Source organism: Tyto alba, unplaced genomic scaffold (assembly GCF_018691265.1).
Source record: "Tyto alba isolate M040663 unplaced genomic scaffold, T.alba_DEE_v4.0 Super-Scaffold_6, whole genome shotgun sequence".
Lineage (NCBI taxonomy): Eukaryota > Metazoa > Chordata > Aves > Strigiformes > Tytonidae > Tyto > Tyto alba.
Window position 1 is genome coordinate 42,181,089 of NW_024881327.1, and position 25,775 is coordinate 42,206,863.

Below are 25,775 nucleotides of genomic sequence, written 5' to 3' on the forward strand. Positions count from 1 at the left end.
AACTAAGTTTCACATGCAACCTAAGTTCTGGTCATTCATTTCTGAGTTCTTGACTTTGCAATTTAACATTCTCTTTTGGTTTTTTTTTGTCTTCTTTTGGTCTTATTTTATTTTTTATGATACCACATCTAGCAGTTGGAATAGGCTCTTACACAACAGTACATTATACCAGTATATCTCCCCAAAAAAGACAAGTCCATTAGAGCTTCTGATGTCTATGAGCTGCAGACAAATGTTTTTGACATGTAGATAAACATCTCTGTGGTCCTATTGAGAGGTTCTAGATTTTGATCACTTAAGAGATTGTAATTAAACCTGTATTTAAAAGAAGGCAACATCTAGAAGGCTTGGCTTGTTCTTGTAACAGGAATGCTGAAGAGAGTTTTAAAAATACTAGCTGTATTTTAAGGAAAAGAAATAAATACAAGTGTTTTCAAGAGAGCTAACACTGATTTATGATGAAAGCAAAACCAAGTAGTCAGGAAAGGTTTTTGGACTGGTAAGGTCATGTGGAACTCACACAAGAATAGCTCTTCATATTGCTGGAGTGCTGCAGTGTCCATGTGACCTTTCCAATGAGCTTTGTTTTCTTTCTTCCACTGGAGAAGGCTACCTGCCCTCACTCTCTCCTCAGGGATTATCTCAAATTGTAGCAAGTCTGCGAGTAGAGCGTGTATCATCACTGTGTATTTGACAGTGAAATTATGTGTTTTGAACAGACTTTTTAGCTTGGATGCCATCTGACTCAATCATCCAAATGCTTCTTGTGAGTGAAACAGCCTCAGCAATTGAAAATCACTCATATGGGACTAGTTTTAATAAAACCACCAGAAGGTGTTTGTTTTCCTAGGCTTGAACCTGTTCTGCATCAGAAGGAATTCGGTTAATTCTGTCCTTCAGGCACTGAAGAGTGTCATATTTTGGAAGACTATTAACAAGACTAATGTCAGTTTTGCCTAACTAAAAGCTGTACTGTCCCTTTTAACTCTTCCCTCTTTCATGCTGTCATTCATTTCATATCAGCACCTTTGAAAATGTGCCTGTGAGGTGGTATGCTACATCGGATTGTTTGCACAGCAACTTTCAAATAAATGTTTTTGTAATACATCACCATAGCCAGTAAAACAAGATATTCTTTGTACTGTAGTTGCATGTCAGCAACAGTTGGCATTCAAGGTTTCATGTGCTCATGCCACTACTGGATTTTAAATGCCCTTGTATGACTTGGACAAAAAAAAATTAAGTTGTTCCATCTATAAAACCTGCTCTTTTTAAATCAAGCATTAGTGGCATTGGATTTTAGCACTAGGGGTTGTTCACTGGCACAGTGTCTTCAGAGGGACGTGGTTCCCTCACAGGCATCATGGAAACATGCAGTGAAACACCTCCAAAGGGCTGGACCATGTACTTTTTCACCTTTCTCTCTCTGTTGCTCTTTGTCCCTCTGTTAGGAACTGTACTCTAAAGCTTCCCATGTTTTAGTGGAGTTGGTGACGGAGCTGTTTCTTCAGAACCTGCCTGTTGTGACCAGCCTCTCTGTAAGAGAATGTGAGCTTCTGAAAGAGGACTGGCAGGAGAATTTGGTCCCTCAGCTGGAAAAGTGGGAGACCCACCGCCAGAGACGCTGGAACCTTTTCCAGGAACAGCTATTGCAAGAAAAAAAAGTAAGAAAGACCATATTTTGTTCTGGGACCCCAGGGTTTAAAAACAGGTATATAATAAAAAATCATGATACTTATCTGTGGGAGGTATTTTGTGTATAAATATACAGCCCAGGTCCAGACACAGGTCCGTACTCAGGATGAGCAGTTTGACCTGCAGTATGGAGTGAATATATATGCTGTGCATGTAGACTTGCATAGAGGAGTCAGAGAGTAATTCATGAACATCTGTCCACAATGTTTGACAGCTTTGTCAGCACATAAGCATTTTTTGGCAAGGCTGCTGCTGTCTGATGTCCTCAACTCTTGAGCATCTACAGAAACAGTTCAAAAAAACCTTCATCTGGTTTGTTTGAAGAGGTTACATATGAGTACAGTTTATAGGAAAGGAGGCCTTACAATCATTTTTATGTATTAATAGTATAATAATTGAAAACATATGGTACACACTTCATATAAAACTTATTCTTTACTCTGAGAAGGTGAAGAACCACACATCCATCTTCCCTGTTTTGTTCATGCCCAGCATAGGGGGCACTGACACCAAAGGAGAAAAGCAACAACAGAAAATGCGGAGGCATTAGGCAGAAATTCAAACATACCTTCAATTTATTCATGCAGTGCTGTGTCTCTATTAACACTGCTTTGAAGACTAACACAGCTTAGTCAAAGGAAGTCCTTCTCTGTACAAAGGTATGCTCCTTCCCAAATGTTAAGTGTGTGCTACAACATATAGAGTAATTGGAGCTTCTTAAATAAAAGGTTGGCAGAGTTCTTTAAAACTGACAAAATCATACTTTTCCCTGCCCTCTAAAGTGTCTGAACAATCCAGTTCATGGTTAATAAGGTACTGATTGAATCCCTAATTATTACAGACTGCTATAAGGTCTTTCACTTTCAACCCACTCATAGTTAGGGATCTTCCATAAAACCCTGTGATTTGGGAAACTGGGCTTCCTACTAAATCTAATAGAGAGGTTTGCTGACCTGTGGTCTTAGAACACCCTTGGGAATTCAAAAGTAAAATTATTTATTGGAAATTCTTAGCCATTTCCTTTTTTTATTCTCTATTTTCCTTAATCTGGAGTTACACAATATGCACCTCCCTGAACTTTTTATATTTACTTTATTGTAACTCACCTGTTAACTATTTTGAAAAACAATTCTGCTTGCCTCTTCTGTTTCTATGTCACAGGGATATCTAGCAAACTAAACTAAAATATGCTTGAGACCGACCAGTGAGTCTGGTCACATGCTTTAAGTTAAGAGTGGGCAGCTGTGTTTTCTAGGGCTGCTGGTTGGCATTAAGTGTTTGAATTTGGCATACCTATACCTTCAGTGATTAATGAACCACTGTCGGACCTCAGTTTTTTTTTGTTCTGCCCCTTTTTATCAAGGATCAGATTAAATACCTGACTTGGCAAGCTTAAACCTCTAGGCTGCTGTTCCTTTTCACATTCACCGAAAGTTCACAAATTGCCTGTCACTGTATGTGAATGACCTGAGCAGCCTGGTCTAGTAGGTGAACTACAAGCATGTCTCGTTGTGCATGGAGCCCAAAGCACCATGGTGGTATCTGCTGTCATTAGAAACCACAGTCAGAGAAGGAGGAGGTTCTGGTGTGCAATTTAGGATTGGGCTCAGAAGTCAGAGTGCATGTTAGGGCACCTTTGCTCTGGTCCTTCCACTGTCCCATTGAGCCTCAGCCGTTGTTCAAGGCCAGAGAGGGTGCAATTTAACAGCTAGGAGACTCTCCGCAGAAGGTGAGATCTCAAGTCCGAAGTTTTGTTCCAAAAATGCCGTTTATGCATTCCTCTGCTACTGTCATTGGGCACAGTATTGAGTGGAGAAAACACACATTTTTTTGCCTTTTCCTATTATAAACGCATCAGCATGTACATTTAAGCAATATACTGGCACTTGTGTTCTACAAAAAGGAGCACTTGGTTTCCACATTTAGAAAAGAAGGAGTGATCAGATGGGTGATCATGTCATTTAGGAGATCCTACAGATGTTACAGTGCTGTATATGACAGAAGATCCATAAATCAACATTCATATTGATAGGCCTTTTAATTTAGTAGGCATTTCCAGGCATTTTCTTTCATTTGCCTCTTGATAAATGTACTGTAATAAGTTATGTAATCACCTACTTTACAGACTTGGAAAGTCTAACACCAGAAGGCTTTTCACCAGGGTATTTACGTGTGCTTTTTAGGGTGGCCTAAAAAGACATTTTTCCCGTTTACTTGAACTGCACTTTTTTTTTTTTTTGAGGTTATCTTTCCTGGCATTTATACATATCTGAAATACGATGTCCTTTCGGGGAACAGAATCTCTTTTACAATTGAAAAGAAAAAAATCAGTTTCATATTTAACTTTGCCTTATACACTTGCTGATGTGAGTGAGGCAAATGTGAATAAATTACTAATGAAAATAAATTTTGAGCATTTTCCCACACAGCCCCTACCAGACGAGCTCTGCTGCCTGGGCAGCAGTTACCGGGAGCAGACTGCTGCACCAGGCTGAGGTACTTGCTTGGCATTTGATGTGCATCGCACACCATCTACAGGCTGTTCGGGAGAAATTGCTTTCCTTGGATTTCCGGAATAATCTGTGCTAAAAATGTGAAACTGAGAGCTGCAGAAAAAAGAGTGATCTTACTTGGGTCTAATTTGCTGTTGTATCTGAGGTCTAACTCAAAATATTTTATGGGTTTCATTACCTACAAAAGGCACATTCCTCACCTTTATTGCCAGAGAGTAATACTTATTGTTAGCAGTGCTCCAGAAGGTCTTGTAATGAACTTGTTGCCAGGAAGCAAGACACTGAGAAGCTTACAGAGTAAAAATGCAGTGAGGACATTTTTGTCCATTCCCACATTATTGCTTGACACCCAGAAAGCTGAACTGGCATCTGCTTACCAGTTTTGACATGGTGTGCAATCTATCTCTTTCTTGTTGTTTTATACTCATTTTTTTCATAGAAGTTGGAATGACTCCTCAAGAAGCCAGATGTTCCTCAGAGCTTTATTCCCCCATTTATCATGCTTTTGTGACTGGTTTTACTGGTTAAGTGAAGGAATCGGAGAGCCTTAATTTTGTTCCAGCCACTGAGTCTGTGCAGCAGCGTGATTTTCTCTGCTCTGTACAACCTGTATCTGAGCAAAGTAAGGCCATTCCCAAGAATAGGAAAGCTTGGAGGGGCGCCTGGTGACTTGACCCAGCCCTGGAAGATTGGTGCAGTACAAAGCCTGACCTTTCCACCTGCCTTGATGAAATAGCTGTCTCTGTTTTGATGGTCTTCAGTCATACAGCAGCAGCCTCAAATTAAGATTCCAGAAGGTTATTTGCTGTTGCATTTGTGCCTGTATGTGTGAGTTCTAGTATTTCAGAGGTAGAAACTATCCAGCCCTCCCATCCCATCCCAGTGAGCTGCTGAAATGTTTCTTTCAATGAAACATACAATATTCTGTTTATTCCCAGCTGATCCTTCCTTTCTTGATCATCTTCCTAATGGCCTTTTTGAGACAGAACGCTGGTTTAGTATTTGGTCCAAATCTCAATCTTCCTTACTTATCATCCCATTTTATATGTGTAATAATCCCCCTCCTTTCCTCTTTGTTCTTTTACTGCTTATATGGTTGATGTACTTCTGCTGTTCAGTTTAATAACTGTGTGCCAGCAGGGTTTTCTGATGTATTCTCAGCTTTCCGTTGGTCTCAGGGAAGTGAAGAGACCTTTTCTAAATTTTGCATACAGCTTACCTGAAAGGCACTTGCAATGGAAAAAGTGACTCATTCTTTTCCTTTAAAAGAAACTGTTCACCACTACAGAACTAGGCTATTTCTTCGTTAACAGAAGTAACAAATTACTACAATCTCTGTCTTTGTTATCATGCAGAGTGCCTTTTTGGATAGGATATATTGATAGCAGCAGAGGTGCTAAATTTTGGTTTCTTGCTGCAATATTATATCATTTACCATTTCAGTTGTAATTCAGAAAACGTCTCCTGTCTCCTGTGTCTTGGTGTTCTATACCCTCATGCTGTTTGACAGTAAGCGTGCAGACAGGCCCTTCAAGATCAACTTCACAGTGAATAACCAGGTTTCCAAAAATGATGGGAACCCACATCTGAGCCACTGCCAGTCTCTCATTGAAAATGAAAATACTTCTATAAAGTAAAAGGTCATTTTCAGCCCTTCTTATAAGTGCTGAAAGAGACATCAAAATACACAATACAATGGATCTACAAGGTGTATGCAGAGAGGTGTGAAACTGTAGGAAGCCATATCCACAGAGCTGCTGAAGGGAAATACTGATACAGTTATTACTTCAAGCAAGTATTTGCCATCTGTTATGATGTTATCTGGAGATGTGATAGATCTTAATTTGACAGTTGCAGCATGCAATCAGGGAGGGCGCTGTGCTCAGCTGTGCTCTGTGATTTTAAGAATCTCCTAGTCTCAAATCAGTTGAGGTCTGGCTACACAGGTACATCTTGCAGCTCTTTCCGAGAGCAGCCTGCGGGCTCTCCAGCGCTGAATGGCCCTTCAGGCTACGCTTCTCATACTCAGCTGCACTCTTTCCATTTGTCACCCGTTGTCAACTGCCTGCCCATCCTTCTCAGGCGTCCTGCTCAGGAGCATGTGTTTTGGTAAGGTTTTCTGCATGGAGAGGGGTCAGTTAGATGTGCTGCTGTGTATACGACACATAAGGCACTATCCAAGAAAGAAATGCATTTTTATTTGAAGGCCAAAAATTATGTGGTTTCTGATGTTCTTCCTGGGGGAGTTCATACTGTGCTCACAGATAAAGCCTCTCTCCTGCACAGATCACTGCTTCTTCCCAAGCAAAAGACTATCAAATCCAGTAGAAAGGCCCAGTACCACTCCTAATTCCTAACACTAAGAATTGTGCAATTACATATTTAATTCTTTGCTAGACATACTGATACAGTGAAACTTTGCTGCCTGCAATAATAGAAGATTTAGTCTCTCATGTTCTGAATGAGACTAGAACATGAAGTGAAGCTGTCAGAAAGCCTGAGTATTATATTTAATTTAGAGCTCTGTATATGTCTGTAGGCAACCTGCATTTATCCAGCTGCCAATGTAACCTAAAATATACTCTTTGTCTCACGATAATAGAGCTTGGGCCTTACAACAATTTCATCTTATGGCTTATTTATTATTCCTTAAATTCTGGCAATACACTAAACAAAATCTTAAATCATTATCTCCAGAAGTTTACAGACTAATGGCAAATCCATCAAAACATTTAAAGATTAAATTTTTTGATCTAAATATCATTCCTAAGGAGCTGTAAGATTGCAGTCCATAAACTTCATCAAACATTCTCCATTTTTACTATTAGCACTGTGTACTATACACAAAAGTGTGATGGAAGATATCTTTATTTTGTTCAGTGAAATAAAAACTACATTCTTTACCAGTGAAAAAAAATCCAAAGAAAATGCCCACTGCAAACTGCTGATAAGAGTCAGTGCAGTATTTTATGCCATATTGTTCTTTTTCTCGTGTTCTTCTGTTGCTGAAACCAGAAAATCTGTAGGAGACACAGCTCAGGGCTTATCCAAACCAGTGCAAAGCCCCCCTTTCTTTTCAGTGAGCTTTGTTTAAGGCTTTGATCATTGAGAAAAAAAATATTGCTAAGTAGAATAATTTTAATTCAGCATGAATTTATTTCTTGAAAATGATGGGTTTCAGCAAAATAAAATCAAATACACCCCTGTTTCTTAATGTGACTAGAATGACTGAAATCAGAGTATCTTACGACTAAATTTTTTTCCCTGCTTTTAGCTATGGTTAAAGGAATATGCTCTGTCTGCTGTGATGCAAAAGCACCTGTCTGAGAAACAAGAGAAGATGATTCAAGGTGTCGTAAGCAGACTAGGATGCCTCAGTGATGAGTAAGCATGGTTTTATCAGTAAGTAGTGGGGTAAAACTGCACTGCTGCATGCACAGATAAAAACTTGTATATATGACATTGTGGAAAGCAGTGTAGAGGGATTATGAGCATCTTCAAACAGAGAGGCAGTTACTCTTGTTTTTTGTCTAGGTGTCAAAAACAAATTAAAAAAAAACATGCTATGACTCCTAGTAAGTAGAAAAAAAGTTTTCTGTCTTTTGCCGAGTGATGTGCTTTCTATGTATCTCTTCCTATGTTTGTGAGTGATTCCTAATCTTGAACCGGCCTCTTTTTGCACTCCATATGTAACACTGGAGTTGTATATTCTTCCATACAAAATGTTCAGTCCAGCACCATTCAGCTCTACATATGCTTTCTGCTGTTACAATACCACTGACCATTGCTTTGCATCATAATGACTCCTCTCTTGTTCTCTGACTGCATTCACCAAGGAAGCTTTTAGTTTTACCTTCTCTTTTTACAGCTAAATATCTCTTTGATAGAGGTGCTTCTCAAAAAACATGTTTCTGTGTTATCTGCCTTATTTAGATAAAGATATCAAATGACTTCATTTACCATGGTCTTCACATTACCAAAGATCAAATCCTTTGAAGACTTGTCTATTTGAAATATTGGTATTATTGCCATTGCACCCCTTTATTTTGGCTTTACTTTTCAGTTCAACCTTACATTGTCACATTCCCTGACTTCAGTGTTTCCCAGCATTTGGTATCTGGAGAGTTCACGATGCCTTACACATACACAGAAGTTAAGATAAAGGCACAAACAATGTAATCCCAAATGTGCACACAGATTTAATTCACCTGGTCCAGAATCAATGTCAAAATTTACTCTCCTGTTTAAAATATACTACAAACTTGCTTCAGCTGTGTCTGCCCTGCTAGCTAACACTAGCCTCTTCAGTGTCTCTTCAGAGCGTGCCTCCTTGTTAATCCAAGATGCACTGTCCTGCGTTTTCTTGAAATAACTTTACTGTACTTCTGATTACATTCCTTTTCCATCTTATTTCAAGTCTCCTATTAAAAAAACTTCTATTATGTAATTATAGATGATTATTTATCTGTTTTCTTCCTATTTTTATTTGAACTTCAGTGTGACAGAACTAGAGGTCTATCACAGCAATACCCATTCTTTATACCTGAGCAGCTTTCAAAGGCATGCTTTGTACAAGAAGACATTACACAGAGTGAATAGTAACGCTTCTCATCTTTGAGCAGTGACTTTGCTGAACACAGGTGTGCCAAATCAGCAAGCAGGTTAACTAATTGATTTTTAAATGGTCCTTTTTTTACAGGTCTGTTAACTATATATTGCAAAAACACCGACTTCTGATGTGCTCAGTACTCAGAAGGTTAACCCTCCGAAGAGTTGGAATGGCAGCCCTGGCCCGCATGAGACTGTCCAGAAAGAAGAGCTTGCTTCAAGAACTGAGAGAGCAACATATCCTGCAGAAGGGATCCTCTCCCTGCCAAGATGAAGACCAGTGGCAGTTGCAGAAGGCAGTGGTAGGTACAGTGTTGGAGTGGTTTTCTCCAGAGGTCTCATATGCTATGATGTCTGGCATTAGAAGTAACCATAGAAGATCTCAAAAATAAAAATGTTCAAGTTCCAAACAGGAAAATATTCTCTGTCAAAAATGCACCCACTGCTGGCATAGGATGTCCCTGAGTATGCCTGTCTTAGTTTGGGCAGACATTTTAAATTCCCTAATACTTTATCTACTGGCTAGCTATCTGTGATCTGTGTTATCATAGCAAGCTTATTTAGCTATTTATTTTATATGAAAATACTAATGAAAGAAGGCATGCCAACATATATAAAGGACTTCTACACAAATTAGTGCTTCAGGGCAAAGTGAACTCCTACTAATTCTGTTAGGATCATAATACGCACTGAGAAGTTCTTACTTGAGCATCAGAAGAAATTCTTTCCTCCACCAGACCTAGCAAGTTCTTCCATACTGTCATCATTTTACATGCTTTTTTCTTTCTTGTCTGTCTGTGAGTTGTTCAGCATCCATTCCCCTGACATCCTTCTAAATAATCTGTCGCCTGTAGGTCAAGGAGATGGGAGAAAGTTTAAGGGATTTTTAAACTTGATATTCCCACTGGTTGCTTTCAAATCTGTTTGTGACTATTTTTTTTTTAGGGTTAATCCAATAAGTGTTGTTGGTTATTTACTTATCTGCATTGTATATTTATCTGGAGCAACACCAAATTTCAGTTTTCAAACTCAAGGGACCCCCCTAGCAGGTGTCAATGATAGCCCTTGTCCAACCCACTGCTGCTGCACATATGGGTTGAACCCATACAAAACTTTGCAGACCTGTGCTCCATGCTGTCGCTGTGTAATTAGCTGAGAGATAATATTTTGCATCCCTCTAATTCTGATTTGCATAATAATGCAAATAATGCATAACTCTTACTTTGAGAAACCTGGTCTACTGGGGATTGATGGGGTCCACCTGTCAGAGAAGGAGAAGAGCAATCTTCAGTCATAGGCTTGCCAAGCTGGAGAAGAGGGCTTTAAACTAAGGTTGCTGCAGGAGAGAAACCTCAATCCATCCTACTCCTACCAGTTTGATGCCAGTGCCAGCAATAGATGCCCAGAGCCTGGAGAGGGATCACAGCTCAGCAGAATGCTGGAATAGCAGCACAAAGGAATTCAGCTTCATCATGGGCACAATTTAAATGCTGCTATGCAAACACACATATTGTGGGAAATAAACAAGAGAGGCTGGAGATGCACGCACGCCTGCAGGGCTACGATCTGATTGGCATCACAGAGACGTGGTGGGATGGCTCCTAGGACTGGAGTGATGGAATGGAAGGACACAGGCTCTTTAGGAAGGATGGGCAGGGCAGACGAGGAGGGGCTGTCACCCTCTCTATCAGTGACCAGCTGGAGTGCCTGGAGCCCTGCCTGGGGATGGACAAGGAGCCGACCAAGAGCTTGTGGATCAGGATTAAAGGGAAAGCAGGGACAGGAGACGTTATAGTGGGGGTCTGCTACAGGCTACCCAAGCAGGAAGACCGAGTGGATGAGGCCCTCTGTAGACAGCTAGGAGCAGCCTCACATTCACAAGCCCTGGTCTTCACAGGGGACTTCAGCCACTCTGATATCTGTTGGAGGGACAACACAACAGGGCAAAAGAAATCCAGGAGGTTACTGAAATGGATTGATGATAAATTCCTTCTCCAACTGATAGAGAAGCCAACGACAAGAGGTGCAGAGGTGCTGTGCTGGATCTTGTTCTCGCCAACAGGGAAGGGCTGGTGGGGAGTGTGAAGCTCAAGGACAGCTTTGACTGCAGTGACTGTGAAATGGTGGAGTTCAAGATCCTTAGTGCAGCAAGGAAGGAACACAGTAAACTCCCTACCCCGGACTTCAGGAGAGAAGACTGGCCTCTTCAGGGATCTGCTTGGCAGAGTACCATGGGGTAAAGAGGGAAGAGGGGCCCAAGAAAGCTGGTTAATATTCAAGGATCACCTCCTCCAAGCTCAGGAGAGATTCATCCAAAGACAGGGAGTCAGATAAGAACACCAGGAGACCTGCATGGATGAACAAGGAGCTCAAACATAAAAAGGAAACCTACAGGTGGTAGAAGCAAGGACAGGTAGCCTGCTGGGAATACAGAGAAACTGTCCGAGCAGCCAGGGATCAGGATAGGAAGGCTAAAGCCCTGATAGAATTAGATCTGGCCAGGGACAGGGAGGTCAAGGGCAACAAGAAAAACTTCGATAGGAATGTCAGTGATAAAAGGAAGACTAGGGAAAATGTGGGCCCTCTCTGGAAGGAAACAGACTTGGTTACCTGGGATATGAAGAAGACTGAGGCACGCAATGACTTTTCTGCCTCAGTCTTCACCAGTGAGGGCTCCAGCCACACTGCCCAAGATGCAGAAGGCAAAGGCGGGGACTGGGAGAATGAAGAACTGCCCGCTGTAGGAGAAGATCAGGTTTGAGACCATCTAAGGAACCTGAAGGTGCACAAGTCCATGGGATCTGATGAGATGCATCCACAGGTCCTGAGGGAACTGGGAGATAAAGTGGCTAAGTTACTGTCTGTCATATTTGAGAAATCATGGTGGTCTGGTGAAGTTCCCACTGACTGGAAAATAGGAAACATAACCTCAATTTTTAAAAAGGGAAAAAAAGGAATCTCTAAATTGAAGAGACATGGATTTGACAGATGGACCACTCAGTGCATAAGGAATTGGCTGCATGGTTGCACTCAAAGAGTTGCAGTCAATGGCTCAATGCCCAAGTGGAGATCAGTGACAAGTGGTGTTCCTCGGGAGTGGTATTGGAACCAGCGCTGTTTAACATCTTTGTTGACAACACGGACAGTGGGATTGAGTGCACCCTCAGCAAATTTGCCAATGACACCAAGCTGTGTGGTGTGGTTGACATGCTGGAGGGAAGGGATGCCATCCAGAGGGACCTTGACAGGCTTCAGAGGTGGGTCTGTGCAAATCTCATGAAGTTCAAGGCCAAGTGCAAGGTCCAGCACATGAGTCGGGGCAATCCCAAGCACAAATACAGGCTGGGAAATGAGTGGTTTGGGAGCTGCCCTGCAGAGACAGATTTGGGGGTATTGGTGAATAAAAAAATTAATATGAGCCAGCAATGTGCGCTCACAGACCAGAAAGTCAACTGTATCCTAGGCTGCATCAAGAGAAGTGTGGCCAGCAGGTCAAGGGAGGTGATGCTCCCCATCTACTGCACTCTTGTAAGACCCCATCTGGAGTACTATCTGTGTTCAACTCTGAGGCCCCCAGCCTAAGAAAGACATGGACCTGCTTGAGTGGGTCCAGAGGAGGCCACAAGGATGGTCAGGGGGCTGGGACACCCCCCTTAGGAGGACAGACTGAGTTGGGGTTGTTCACCTTGGAGAAGAGAAGGCTTTGGGGAGACCTTGGAGCAGCCTTTCAGTACTAAAGGGGGCTACAGGAAGGCTGGGGAGGGACTCTTTATGAGCGAGTGTAGGGATAGGACGAGAGGTAGTGATTTTAAACTGAAAGAAGGTACATTTAGATTAGATGTAAGGAAGAAATTCTTTATTTATGAGGGTGGTGAGGCACTGGCACAGGTTGCCCAGAGCAACTGTAGCTGCCCCCTCCCTGGAAGGGTTCAAGGCCAGGTTGGACGGGGCTTTGAGCAACCTGGTCTAGTGGAAGGTGTCCCTGTCCATGGCAGGGGACTTGGAACTAGATGATCTTTAAAGTCCCTTCCAATCCAAACCATTCCAGGATTCTATGAATACAAACCCTAATTTTCCAATTGGAAGAGGAATAAGGAAATTCTGTCTGCTCCCATTTCCGTATTTGATACTTCTATTGAAGTAGTTCCTGTTAAGTGTGCAAATCTCATTAAGATTCAGAAGAAATAAAATATAAAATAATAAAATACAAATGCATATGACTGCATTCTTGTCATGTGCTTTCCACTACTCGCTCTCACTTAAATCCCACAGGGATGTTAATTGATGCAATCACTGTGTTCCCTAATGAAAATGAAATGTCCCCAGATATTACCGTTCCTTTGGCCTCTCTCCATTACAGCCTCTTTCCACGTCTAGCTAAAGCCCATCTCACAAGGAAGTGCCTAAAAACACACATATAAGATACTTGCTGCTAAAGAAGTGGGGCCCAGGTGTGGAATTGTGAAAAGTCAGAGAGAAGAAAATGTTATAAATTTAAAAGACCCAAAACTAGAACCAATGTATAAGGAGTTAAGGAAAAAGTTAATTTACAGACAGTTAACCAGCATTTTAGACATACCATGTTGTTTGAACTAAACTTAGGGTTGGCTTGTGCCAATTTTAGACTGGTAGACAGTGTCATGTCTTTCTGTTGTTTTCATATAAAATGTAACACAATACTAAAGAATCCTAGCTTGGACATGGTAACATGACATTGGGTCTTTTAAAAAAAAAAAAGATAAATGACTTAATGACATTCTGTCTTAAAAAAATCATTAAAATCATATGTGTGAGGTATAAAGACATGTCAGAATTAACCCAGCATTAATAGGGACATCATTATTTTCCACAGACAAATGTGAGCAGAGCAGGGGTTTTTTCTACTTGCATTTCTTATTTCCAAGAGGGTATCAAATAGGTACTGTCAAATCCCCCAGAATAATTTAATGTTATTTAGCCTTAAATGAGAATATTAATATGAGGGACATCAGCAACTCAACAGAAGGCAATCTATGCAAGACTAATATATGTGAGGAAGACAGAACAGGTTGTGCTGGTGAGTGTGTACTATTGTGTGCTGAAGAGAGTTTAGAGGCAAAGTGGATTTAAAAAGAAGCATATTAAATGGTGGCAAGGATGGTCCAAAGACCTCAAGGGGCTGGAACTCTTCAGCATAAAAAACAGGTGTCTCCTGGATTATCAGAGGTTTTAAAACTGGCATAAAATATGTGAATAGGGAACAATTTTTCACTTGTTTCTAATAAGAGTGCCGAATTAAGAAACGTGTGGATAAGCAGTAGAACTCAACACCACAGATGCCAAGAGCGCAGACAGTTTCCAAGTGCTGTTAAACATGTTCATGACCTCTCTCAGGGTCAGTAATACCAATATAACAAGTTTTCTCAGGTGAACCTCACAAACTGTACAAGTATTCCAGGTGCATAACCGTATGCTTGCCTTGTTCCTGTGCACTTTATCGAGGCATCCACAATTATCCTTTACAGGACTCAGAATATTTGACCTAGATTGTTGATATTTTTGGTAGAAGTAAGACCAAATTCAACAGCACAGAATACAAAGATGGGAATACTTCACTTAGAAATGACTATTGGGACAGGGTGCAGCTGTTATTGTATATACTGTGACAGAGGCAATAGTTTCATTGCAAAGACAAATTTGTTAAATGACTGTACATAAACTTCCACTGGAAATTAGATTATTTTAAGTATTAATAATATTCTGAGTGGGTGTAGGAGTTTCTTTTAAAGACAAGCTGACTAAGTTTGTCAGCATATTTAAATGGCAGTTCTATCTTTTTGTGTGATTACTAGGAGTCCCACATTCTGGAAGAGGAGGAAAAGCTTGAGGAAGAAACGCAGCAAACGCATTTAGAATTTCACCACCAGCTAGTCACAGAAATCCAAGAAGCTCTTCAGTTTCTTCAGCAGCACATGGAGCAGGTGATTGGGCAGACACTGCTGCAGCATGCCCAACGGGAAGCTGGAAAAAAGAGTTCAGATGATGGACAGGACTTCAAGGTATGGAAATGTTCAGCAGTGGTTTTCCAAACAAACTGAGTGCTATTTTGCTAAAGTGAAAGGCAATTCCACTTATGCATTACCCTGTGCCTGGAAGTATCAGCTGGAGGCCATTAAAACCTGTGTTAAAACTGAAGATACCTTGCAAAGTATTTACTTATTTAGAGGTACAGTATTTTCTAGTGACTTGCTATAGCAGGCAGAACAGGTTTAAGCCAAAGTGTGGAATGTAAAAAAAAAAAGAGTTCTTGATGACAGAGAGTAACAAAAATGAGGAAGAAATGGAGATGGTTATCTATTGATTAAGGTTTTATGGTTAAGTAATATTATTTCTGTATAAACAGCTTAATATTAATTCATGGATAAATAATTAAATAAAAATAAAACTTGCTTTGTAGCTTAATAAAATTGTTCCAAAGTAAATATTTAGATTTTCTGTATAATGAAAAGTTGTAGTTAAGCTACACATATATTGATTTACTTTGCTAGGAGTTAGGTTGACAGGTAAAATGGGCTGTATAGATTGAACAGATATGGGAATGGCCCCTTTGCAGATGCAGATGAAGCACATTAGAAAGATTTTGCTATAATTTTTCATGTTGAAATTTTCCACAGATTAATGCAATTACCTGTTTTCCAGCATCTCTGTGTGACACATTTTTAAAGCACAAAATTCACAATTTTGTGTGTGTATACAAAATTAGAATGGGTCTTCAGTTTTAGACAGATCAAAACACCTGTTTTTGACTTAGAAAATGAATTGTGACTTGAACTGTGTAATACAGGAGAGACTGGTGGAAGCTGCTGTAGAAAGTGTGTATGGGACCAGCAATAATATCAGTAGACTGGTGCAAAATTACTATCAGCAATTAGGAAAAATCACAGAAGACTATGAAGGTAAAAAGCTTCAGCAACTAAAATCCTTACAAGGTATGTAAGATACTGACAAGTATAAGATAATTCTTATTTTTTTAACAGATAAATTCATTTTCTTATCACTGTGAAGATTGTTTTTAAAGATAACAGGAATCTGTTATTTAAAGTAAGCAACAAAACGAGTGTCTCGGTCCATTTCCATCTTTGAAGGAGAAGTGATTGAACTGTTATTATTAGCAATTACCTGAATTGCAGTCATAGCTGCAGGACTCTGTTACTCAAAGTTTAGTACAGACATACACAGAACGATGACCCAGTGTTGGGGATTATAGTTTAACCATGAATTCTGGTTCACCAATCTAAGATCAGAAATACACCATAGTCACAGCCACCAGCAGTTGGTTTTCTGGTGCTCTAAACCTCAACACAAGACAGAAGAATGCAGAAAGCAAGGAGTTGCACAAGAATTAGGTTGTACAGCCAACATCTGCCATAAACACTATTCAACCTTGCATATTAATATATGCAAATAAAATTAAACAATGAGTCAAATACTGATAAAGAGAGGGTATATGATGGATGCCTACAAGCTGAATCTTTTCCCTGGATGGGGGGAGATCAGGGTTTGCAATCCCTGCTCCCAAGTTAGAAATCATAAACATCATTGGCAGTCTTCCTTCTCTGAGGTGATTGCCCTCAGATTTGTTGAGTGGATTCTTATATTAATTCCTTTTTTTGGCTCAGTGAAATGTTGTTATCTCTGAAGTTGAGGAAATGCATTAGAGGAGACACCAGAAAGCCAAGCATGCCCATCCTGAAACACTCTTTAAGCTACTGCATTGTTTCTTAGCTGTTAACCATGACCCTCTCACAGGTTGTGAAAATGCTGAAGAGGTTTATTAACTGCTGGATCTCACATAAATGCAGGCAGTGTCTCCTGGATTTATTTTTAACTGCTCAGTTCCTTCAGGACAGGAGAACAAAAGCAAGCTGTGATTACTGATGTATGTTGTAAACACTTTCCCCTCTCCTGGATAAACACTGTTAGCATTAAACGAAGTTAACAAGTTAGCAAAATGCCCGTAGCATCAGAGGCTACTATTTGAGACACATGGAACAGATTTTTTTCTAAAAATAGAGTTAGCCATTTTAAATAGAAAAGATTCTTTAACCACAGAAGAGTTTTTAAAGAGGAACAGGTGTATCCACTCAAGGCTGAAATTCAGAGATGAGTTGGTAGGAAGGATTTGTGAGTCACAATATTAGCTAGATATGTTTACTGGTTATAAGACAGAACTGATCTGCTCCGCACTGCCCTGTTGTGAACCTTGAAGACTTTAATATTCAAAGCTGAAGTGCTAGGTAAGGCAAAATCTGTGTGGGGATTTTTGACAATCAGTTACTGAAGTTCTCACAGAGTCCCTCTAAAGACCTCTTTGGCCCTGCTTCAGCCAACTACAGTGTCTAAAATCCCTTTGATTTGAGTTCCTTGAAGCAAGAATTAAAACTGAAGCCTGTTCCAGAATGCTTCTCTGAACCAAGCAGAGATAGATGTCATTACACACTTGAATGTTCAGTTTCATCGGTGTTTTGCTACTGCTCTCAACTGGTCTCCCAGTTAGTCTGTGAGACCTAGAATACCAATCACTAGAACCACAGTCAGCCTCCTGGTGATTGCTCATTTAGAGTATTTTTTCTCCTAGAGTTTGTGTGAATATGTTGTTGTTTCAGTGGTGTTTCATGAACTGCAAGGAAGAAAATTACACGTGTAAATGGAGCACATTTTCTTTTCAGCTGAAGAAAAATAAAATCCTTTTGCTGCAGTGCAAGTCTGCAGACATGAGGGAGGATGAGAGTATTTATGTTGGTAATAAAAGCAGGAGTGTTTTAGGTTTGGGTGGCCAGAGAGAAGCCCAGCTGAAATTCAAAGATCAAATGAACGACTACAGTGAAAAAATACTGCACACCTACATGTGCATGCTGTAGCCCAGCTGAGATTTTCAGTATCAACAGATAACTACTTCAGCTTTGTTGGTGCTTTTTACATTAGGAGTGAGCACTGCCATCTAATAAGGGACTTTGATGCTTTAGTACCTGTAAGTCCTCTAACTGAAGTCCAAATTCGTGCTGCAGAACCCCACTCCTTTCTCCTTTACGCTTCTGTATTGTCCCCAGAAGCACTTATATTTCTCTCTGTGATTCTTAACAGCCTGAAGCTCAGCTCTGGAGCACATCCAGGACACCCTAATCCCTGCTAGCCAGTCAACTACTTTTCATCCAAGCTCAGCCAGGAGGAAGAACATCCATGTTTCTTCCTTTTCAAAAAGGGCTGATCAATTAGGCGAACTCCAAGCATGATTAGCATTCTGAGAGTGTGATCTTACTCACCAAATGCTCTCATAACTTGTCTCTAAAACAGAAAATGGAAGAAATAGTGTTGGCAGTAGAGCCACCTGCTATGTGATAGCCCTAGGAATAGAATGGCCACATAGGAAAGTTCTTATGTACATAATTCAGTGATAGCTAATTGGGAGTAAGAATCATAATGCTAGTCTTCAGACTCCTAGTGACTGTACTTAATGTCTAGCTAGAGGATTTTGCTTCTTTGGGTGTCCCTTGACCTAGTAAATATGGTGGTGTCTGTCACAGCCACAGGAAAAAAGGTGGAGAGTACCTCCCCTGGCCCAACCAGCCCAGCCTAGCCTAGAGTGCAGCCAGTGACTGCTCCCTGATGGTGCCGTTGGCAGGAGAGGTACCTGTCAGCCTCTCCAAGCATTCAGAAAACACCAGATGTTCCCCAAATGAATGTTATGTACCCTAATGTGTTAAAAACCCATCCATCTCCCTCTTTCTATGTTTCATTTAAAAGCCATGCAAGGAAACTGGTCCTATCTGTCAACTTGCCGCAAGCCTTGCTGCCAGGCAGGGCTTCAGGGACAAGAGTCAGGAGCCTGGTCAGCAGGTAAACAGCAAGTTACTCACAGACTGTGATCAAACGCAAAAGTACCCAGAATACCCCTCAAATGAGGAGACATCCAGTGAAGTTAGGCATTCCCCAGACTAAGTGGCCTCTGAGTGGAAGTTTTCTTCATATTGCATTTTTCGTTTAGGTATTACAGTTCTTGCTTAAGGCATCAAGGTCTTTTCATAAAAGTTCTGCTTTGAATTCCATGTTAATCAGTTAGGCTAGTGGGAGAAGTAAGTAAGAATAGGAATTTAGTGACATTACCATCTCAGCTGAATGGTGCACAAACTATTGTCTGTGCAACAGATCACAGTGGCAGAGCAAGTGTGTGTAAGAAGTACTTGATATCCCTAAGGAGCAGTAACTTTGGAAAGACTACCTGGAAAAGGGATTAATTTGTGCTGATATAAAACATAAATTGTAAGGTTGCCACAACTCAGAGTTTGTAATTTTGAACAGAATATTTTACAAAAATGTTATTTCAGCAGAAAGAGGTGAAAGGGTCAGACTTGGGAATAAGCAAGAGAATGAACTAGCACTGAAAGAAAAACAGACCAAAGGCTTCCTGAACGTATCATCCACAGTCCATCAGAGGTAAGAGCAGGCAGCAGCACTGCTGACTCTATTCAAATGTTGTGAGTGTTTGCAGATCTACATAAATGTCTAGGTGAATAAATATCTTGGGTTTGCATTTTCTATTTGTCTTTGATGGAAAAGAAATATCTGTTGCCAAATTACGTCTACCCTTTGATCTCAGAAAATTACTTTTTTATTAAATAAGCTTTTTGATGCTCATTAATTACAGACTGAAGAACTATACATAGACAGTTTGAAAAGAGAGAATGAAAAACAATGCCAAAACATATGTCACATTTTAAAAGAAATTTAATGTAAATGTAGGATGGGAACCGATGCTGTCTAATTTATTACATTGCATCTTTCCAGCTTTGAACATCAAAAGTGTTTTTTAGTTTGCTGTTGAGTAAACACATACCATAATGAAGAGAAAAGCGTAAATAATACTCAAGATGACAAGAAGATTTCAGTGAATGCTTTGGACAACCAAGATCACTTGCACTAGATTTAGAGTGGAATCCCTCAAATGTTAATTAAATAAAAATCATATTTAATTAATTACTGATTTTATGAAACTTAGAGTTCAGACAAAAAGCACTGCAATTCCAAAGGAATAAGTTGTCATAAAAAGCTGTTTGACTTGGCATGCACATGATACATTTTTTTAATCATTTTATTTCTTTATTCTTCGTTTATTATCCAGAACAACAAAGCATCTGCAATTTAGACATTGTAAAGAGGTGTAATTCTTTTTTAAGACATTCTGTTACTTCTAAATTAAAAGAAATCATTGCCTGCTTTCTGGTTTTCATCCTTGTTTGAATTAGTATAAAAATGGATTAATGTAATAAAGGGCTTCATAAAAGATCTGTTAGTTATTCATTATCAAGTTTATAATTTATTCTGACATAAAAATTCACTTATAGCTGTTGTCTCATTTTTTTCTCCCATAATCTGTTCTAATGTCTTAAAATACAATCAAATTGCCCTTCATGCAAGCAGAAATATGGTATTGAAGAGTGTAACTATTCAGTATCTCAGCTGTCCTCATAACCATTAGTAATCAAACCCATTTTCCTATTGTCATTATGATTTCTTTTGCAGTCAAATCCCAGTCCTGGGTAAATTAATGACTAAATTTCCATTAATTTGTCTAACTCCTATTAAACTCAACATAGATTGTTTTATTTCCTTTTGCCCTTGATGCAAGGTTATGAGTGTGAGTTCAAAAAGCAAATTTGAGAGCTCACCTTTTGTAAGCATTGACCATTACAATAGCAGTTTCATTATGTGTAGATGTCAGAAACAATTCATGTTATCTCCTTCACTGAGGAATGCGATGGGTGATTGACAGCATTGCTTCAAGGTAGATCAGGCAAGGAAACAGAAGAAATAAAGATTCAGTAAAGTTGCAGTCATTTGTGTTCTACTGTATTAATATTAATCTTTTACCAGCAAAATAAAACAAGTGAAGAATATAGCTGTCAGTGCTCCCAGTTGCCAGGTTTTGAATTACCATGTTTCTGGCTCAGGCTCTGTCTGGTACTGAAGAGCCCTGAATGAAATGCATAAATCTTAATCCTGTATCTTCACACCTGATCTTCTAGCAACTTGTCTCTTTGGCAAGCAGACAGTAAGGCTGACTTTGAAACATACATTGGTTTTGAAAGCAGACTTCAGCATCAGGGCTGAACTCTGGCTCCCAAAGTCCAGGCATGGACAACCCAAACTCCTGCTGCAACTCCTACCTCCAAAAGGAGCTTGTATCCCATGGAGAGCCAAGGCAGGTTATTAAAATAAGTAAATCTATCTAAAAATCTACTGCAAAATTTTTTGTCTCTGTAGAAGCTGGATGGGCCGATACTGTTAATGTTTCTCTCTACAAAATGTTCTAAATACACTTTGCCTAGTTTGTATTCCTCCCTTGACCTGAACAACGTTGGTGCTGTTAAATCTCTCATGACCAGGATGGTGCTGCAACAAAAGAAGGTTTTAGCTCAGTTTGAACTGCAGCAACAAATTCGTCTGGAATCTCTGAAACAGAAGCTGCTGGGATTGCATCACCTAGAAACTGAGTTGGAGAATCAGCTAAAGGTAAATCAGGGTGAAATGACTCACAGATCTGAAGCAGTCCATGGCAGATCATTGGACAGGTTGTAAGGGTCTCTTCGCTGTCCTAGTTGAAATCAGTGCTCAGATTCACCACTGTCTTGTAGGAAGTGCTTTCCTGATGATAACCATATTGTTTCCTGTGTTTCTGCAATGACATATGCCTTTTTTGTCATGCCACATGTAGAATAACATAATCCAGACTCAAACTGTATTGTGTAAATTGACTTCTGGTTTATCCTTGTGCGCAGGAAGCAGAGCAGGACTTTGTGAGTGAGTTGGCTGCACTGGCCCGAGTTCCAGTGGCTGTGAAAAAGAAGCCTTCCAAAAGGAGCAAGCCAGCAGGTTGGTACAATACTGAATTGTTTAAAAAACCCCACATCATTCCACATACCAGTGCATGTTTTGCAATATTACACAATTCAGGAGAGATTTTTCATCAGTGCCATTTCCCTTACTGGGATATAGAAAAGTAAGGCAACCTTTCAAAGTCACCCAACTCGCCAATAGCAGAGACACAAATAAGTGTCACCATTCCTCACTCCAGAGCAGTCCTTTAGCCAATAGATTGCGTGTGTCCACTGAGGTAAGGCTTTGCCTTGCTCAAACCAAAGTTATTTTTCATGTCTTTACCATGTTCTTTAGAAATTACTCTGTTCACCTCAATCACTAAGTCTTTGGGAGGACAGCAGAGCTGAATCTCCAAGCTTTCATTTTCCTGGTAGAATGGAAGAATCGCCTTCCCACACACATGCTCAAAAGTAAAATCTTACTTAAATTATTTATATTAATTTACTGCAGTTTCAACAAATTAGACTAATTCATTATTCAAGAGACAATTAGGAACAAACTGTCAGAATAGCAGTGGTATTTCATGATCCACGCTTGGGGTGGAGCCTGCAAATTCTCATCCTTTGAGCTATGCAATCCTTCTGTCATTACCAGAGTGAAACAGTTGGCATTACGTTTGAAAGATGCTGAAAGGTGAGATGGGTGCCCAAAAGGGAAGAGCGGCTCACTCCTCACTCACCTGAACAATGTTGAAGTCTCTCTCCCTGGTCAATTGTTTCTCAAGCATGCAGAGCTGTTTGCCCTGGTAGGCACCATGACCCCAGGGACACATGTGGAAGCTTAGCTTAGGGCCCTAAAAACAGTGACTTCTTAGCATCGGATTGTTGTGATTCAAATCACATAAAATGATGAATTGGCTTTTCTTCTGTTTGCTGGTAGTAAAAAGCCATTTTCAATTACTTCCTAAGAAAATATATGATAGGGCTTTCAACTGTTGCACCTCATGGAAACTTACTTCAGTATTCAACAAGTGTGAAAGTTCAAGGTCTGCTCTGTGAGAACTAACCAATGGTAATAAAACAATATTCTAGAATGATGTGAAGTGGAATGCTTTCATTGGAGCAATAACATGTATGTATAAAGAGTTAAAGTGTATGTTTTTGCTTAGGTTAATCAAAACCAAACAAGCTCTGCTATGTGATTATTTTTTCTTTTAATCCACATGCATTTGGCAATTCAGGGGAAAAAACAAAAAGAAAGACCTCTCAGTCACCAGAATCAGCAGACAAAGATGATTCTCATGAAAGTACTCAAGATCCCCCTGGACTGACTTCTGGCTTAGGCAGGTACAGTAGACACTAAAAAAATGGTGTGTGAAAAACTACTTATAAAATGCAGTACAAAATCTACTTGGTATGTCAATCAAACCCAAAATATAATGCCTACACTAGCTGAATGGCTTCTTTAATAGTTACATGTACATCTCACATGTACTTGACCTTTTTTTTCCCCGTATTCTTTTTTAAATTTAGGAAAATCATCTGAGTTTGCTAGTCCGTGCTGCTATATATTTTATAAATAACTTTGATTTTAGGTAGAGAAATGAGGAATACTGTTTCCAAATTTCCTTTAATTACGTTTTTTAAAACCTGAGTCACAGACATCATAAATCAGCAGAGACAAGTGAATCCAATGGAACTAGGCTGACATGTAGCAAACAAAATATGGTCTGTGGTATTTAGGCTTTCAACTTCCACCTTTATTTCAGGAACAAAGGCAAGCGCCAGTCTTTGGCTGATGAGGGTAGCAGCTCTAACAATGATTTTCTTGATAGATGTTTCAGTTGGCTTATGCTGGGGTGCTAACTAGAGGAGAAGAAATGGCTACAAACCTGAAAGATGCCAGCTGATTACTACGGGCAGATCAAACCAGCCAGCTGGTCGCTGGGGCTTGATATATTGAGCAGAGAAAATCCTGTTGACAGGCAAAGCAAACAGTTGGTTCTCAGGAGCCACAGGCCTTTGGGGAAAAGTATTTATCCCCTGAGTGACCTCAGCCTGGGACTGACTTCAGGAGATGGCTCCTTTCCCTGATGGCATCAACCCTTTTCACACACTCCTTTCCCACAGCCAACAAGGCATACGTGTGTAGGGAACAGGGACCTAACAAAGGAACATTTATCTTTATGCAACTTCATTTTGTCAGCCTCAGCAGAGGCGGCTGAAACCAGTGAGTGTAGAAGTTATATAGCAAGTGCCTTTTTTCTCTTATCAAAATTAATTTACTTTAAGAGAGAACTGTAGCATTTTAGAAACACCGTCTACATTTTTTTTTAATTTTTCTTGTTTATTTCTTTCAGAGAGAGGTTACAGAGTCCACATGAAGGGGAGACTAAACCAAAGAAAAACTCAAAGATGCTAAAAAAAAGAGGCAACAGGTAGTAAAAGTATTTATATGAGCTGTCTGAACACAGAGTACCAAAGCATTCTTCTGGGGAACTTCAGCAGCTATAAATACTTACTGAGCTGCTCTACTGAGGAACAACGAAGAACATCAATAATAGCCACTGAGAAATCTTCTTTAGCTACAGAGCAAGAATCAACCTCGACTTCCTTTAGCTGTTAATACAACATTCCTACTTGGTTTTGGTAAGGGGCAGCAAGGAATTCTCTTCCAGATCACTTGGGGAATGTGGAGGTGGGATAGTTTTAGATTAGGAATATACTTAAGGAAAGAGCACCTGTAGGATAACAGATCCACACAAGGCTGGTTACCCAGGTCGGTGTATCTCAGTAAGGTTTCATTACAGTAGTGATGTGCTTTTGAGCTTTTAGGGCTTTTGAGCCCTAAATGTGGTAGAGCAGATCTTAATATTTTGTGATGTTGCTTTGGACTAACAAAAATAGATAGAAATGTAAAGAATATGTGAACAGACTTCAGATGGTGTTGGTACATCAAAAGATTACATTTGGTCTGTCGTCTGTTACATTGTAGTGCTTCCAAGGCTATGTATGCTTTTTTAAATTTGTACAAGGATTTTTATAAACATATTTCTCTGCATTTGTCTCTGATTTCAAATTATTACTTTTAGGAAGAATGAGACAAAACCAGTTTACTGTTTCATTTTTTATAGTTCAGTTTCTCGTCTTCTTAAGTACACTCTTTTGTTTCCAACATACTTTGTTATGCTCATTACGTTTCCTATGGGAATTCTTCTTGTTATGCAAAGCAGCTAGTTCTTACTGGCTGTACAGAGCACCTGTATTGTGTAATAAATTACCCCACTTAAGCAATATTCCAGCTTTCATGAAATGAACATTTTCTGCCTTTTAAAAATGATCATACATTTTGGTAACAAAAAGGCTGTCCTTTGGCTCATGATGGAAAATACTGCATCAGTTATGCAGTTTACCTCAGACGAAAGTGCAGCCACATAAATGACTTTACCAGGCATGTTACACACAATTGTTAAATGGTTAATTTTCACCTCAGACTCTGTAAAATTTTTTTTTTCTAAATTGTACAACTTCAAGCATTTGATTCTGGTATTTCAGTACTTGGGCTCCATGGTCTCTCAGCTTTCCTGATCAGCACGTTTTAGTTGCTGGTTGTTGTGCTTTTTTTAAAACAGATGCAGCATATTTACCTCTGTTTGAACATCTTAATTTTGCAGGGCGCTCTACATAGATGGCAAGAAGGAAGCTTTTAATATTAGAGTTGATGATGTTTTAAACCATGCAGAGCGGCAGTGGCTCCCATCACAGGATGCAGCATTATCACCCAAGCGGGGTGTCTGTAATTACCCAAGCAGGGTCTCTAATCACCCGAGCGGGGTCTCCCCGATGCACTGTGACTTCTTTGGCTCGGCAAGGCTGAAATGGCTTTTTCTCTCCAGTAGAAAACAGGGAAAAGGTTCAGATTATCCCAAAAGCAGGGCAGCAGTGCCCTCTCCCGGGCAGCTAGCAGGGTTTTCATCCCCTTGCTGATGGAGGTGAGGGACAGGGGGCCGCGGGAAGGAGCCAGGGAGGGTGCTGGATCTGGCGGGACCCCCACCAGTGCCCCCGGCCGTGGTGCGGGCACTGCCCGGCCCCACACTCCGGGTGC

General features: G+C 40.1%; 1 protein-coding gene across 6 annotated transcripts in view; it reads left to right on the top strand.

The window, feature by feature from the left end:
* The window catches only part of EVC (EvC ciliary complex subunit 1), a 58,889-nt gene extending 34,158 nt beyond the window's left edge, over positions 1–24,731 (top strand). For 3 of the 6 annotated variants that reach the window (XM_042807938.1, XM_042807935.1, XM_032984453.2), the window contains exons 12-21: positions 1,452–1,664; positions 7,483–7,592; positions 8,908–9,118; positions 14,648–14,854; positions 15,640–15,784; positions 19,181–19,289; positions 21,239–21,365; positions 21,632–21,725; positions 22,912–23,017; positions 24,031–24,731. In XM_042807938.1, coding sequence (XP_042663872.1) covers positions 1,452–1,664; positions 7,483–7,592; positions 8,908–9,118; positions 14,648–14,854; positions 15,640–15,784; positions 19,181–19,289; positions 21,239–21,365; positions 21,632–21,725; positions 22,912–23,017; positions 24,031–24,112 — 1,404 coding nt within the window. In that variant the 3' untranslated portion in view covers positions 24,113–24,731. The remainder of the gene's footprint in view (positions 1–1,451; positions 1,665–7,482; positions 7,593–8,907; positions 9,119–14,647; positions 14,855–15,639; positions 15,785–19,180; positions 19,290–21,238; positions 21,366–21,631; positions 21,726–22,911; positions 23,018–24,030) is intronic. The other 3 variants (XM_042807936.1, XM_042807934.1, XM_042807937.1) reach the window with 3 other exon arrangements.
* Positions 24,732–25,775: the final 1,044 nt, after the last annotated feature.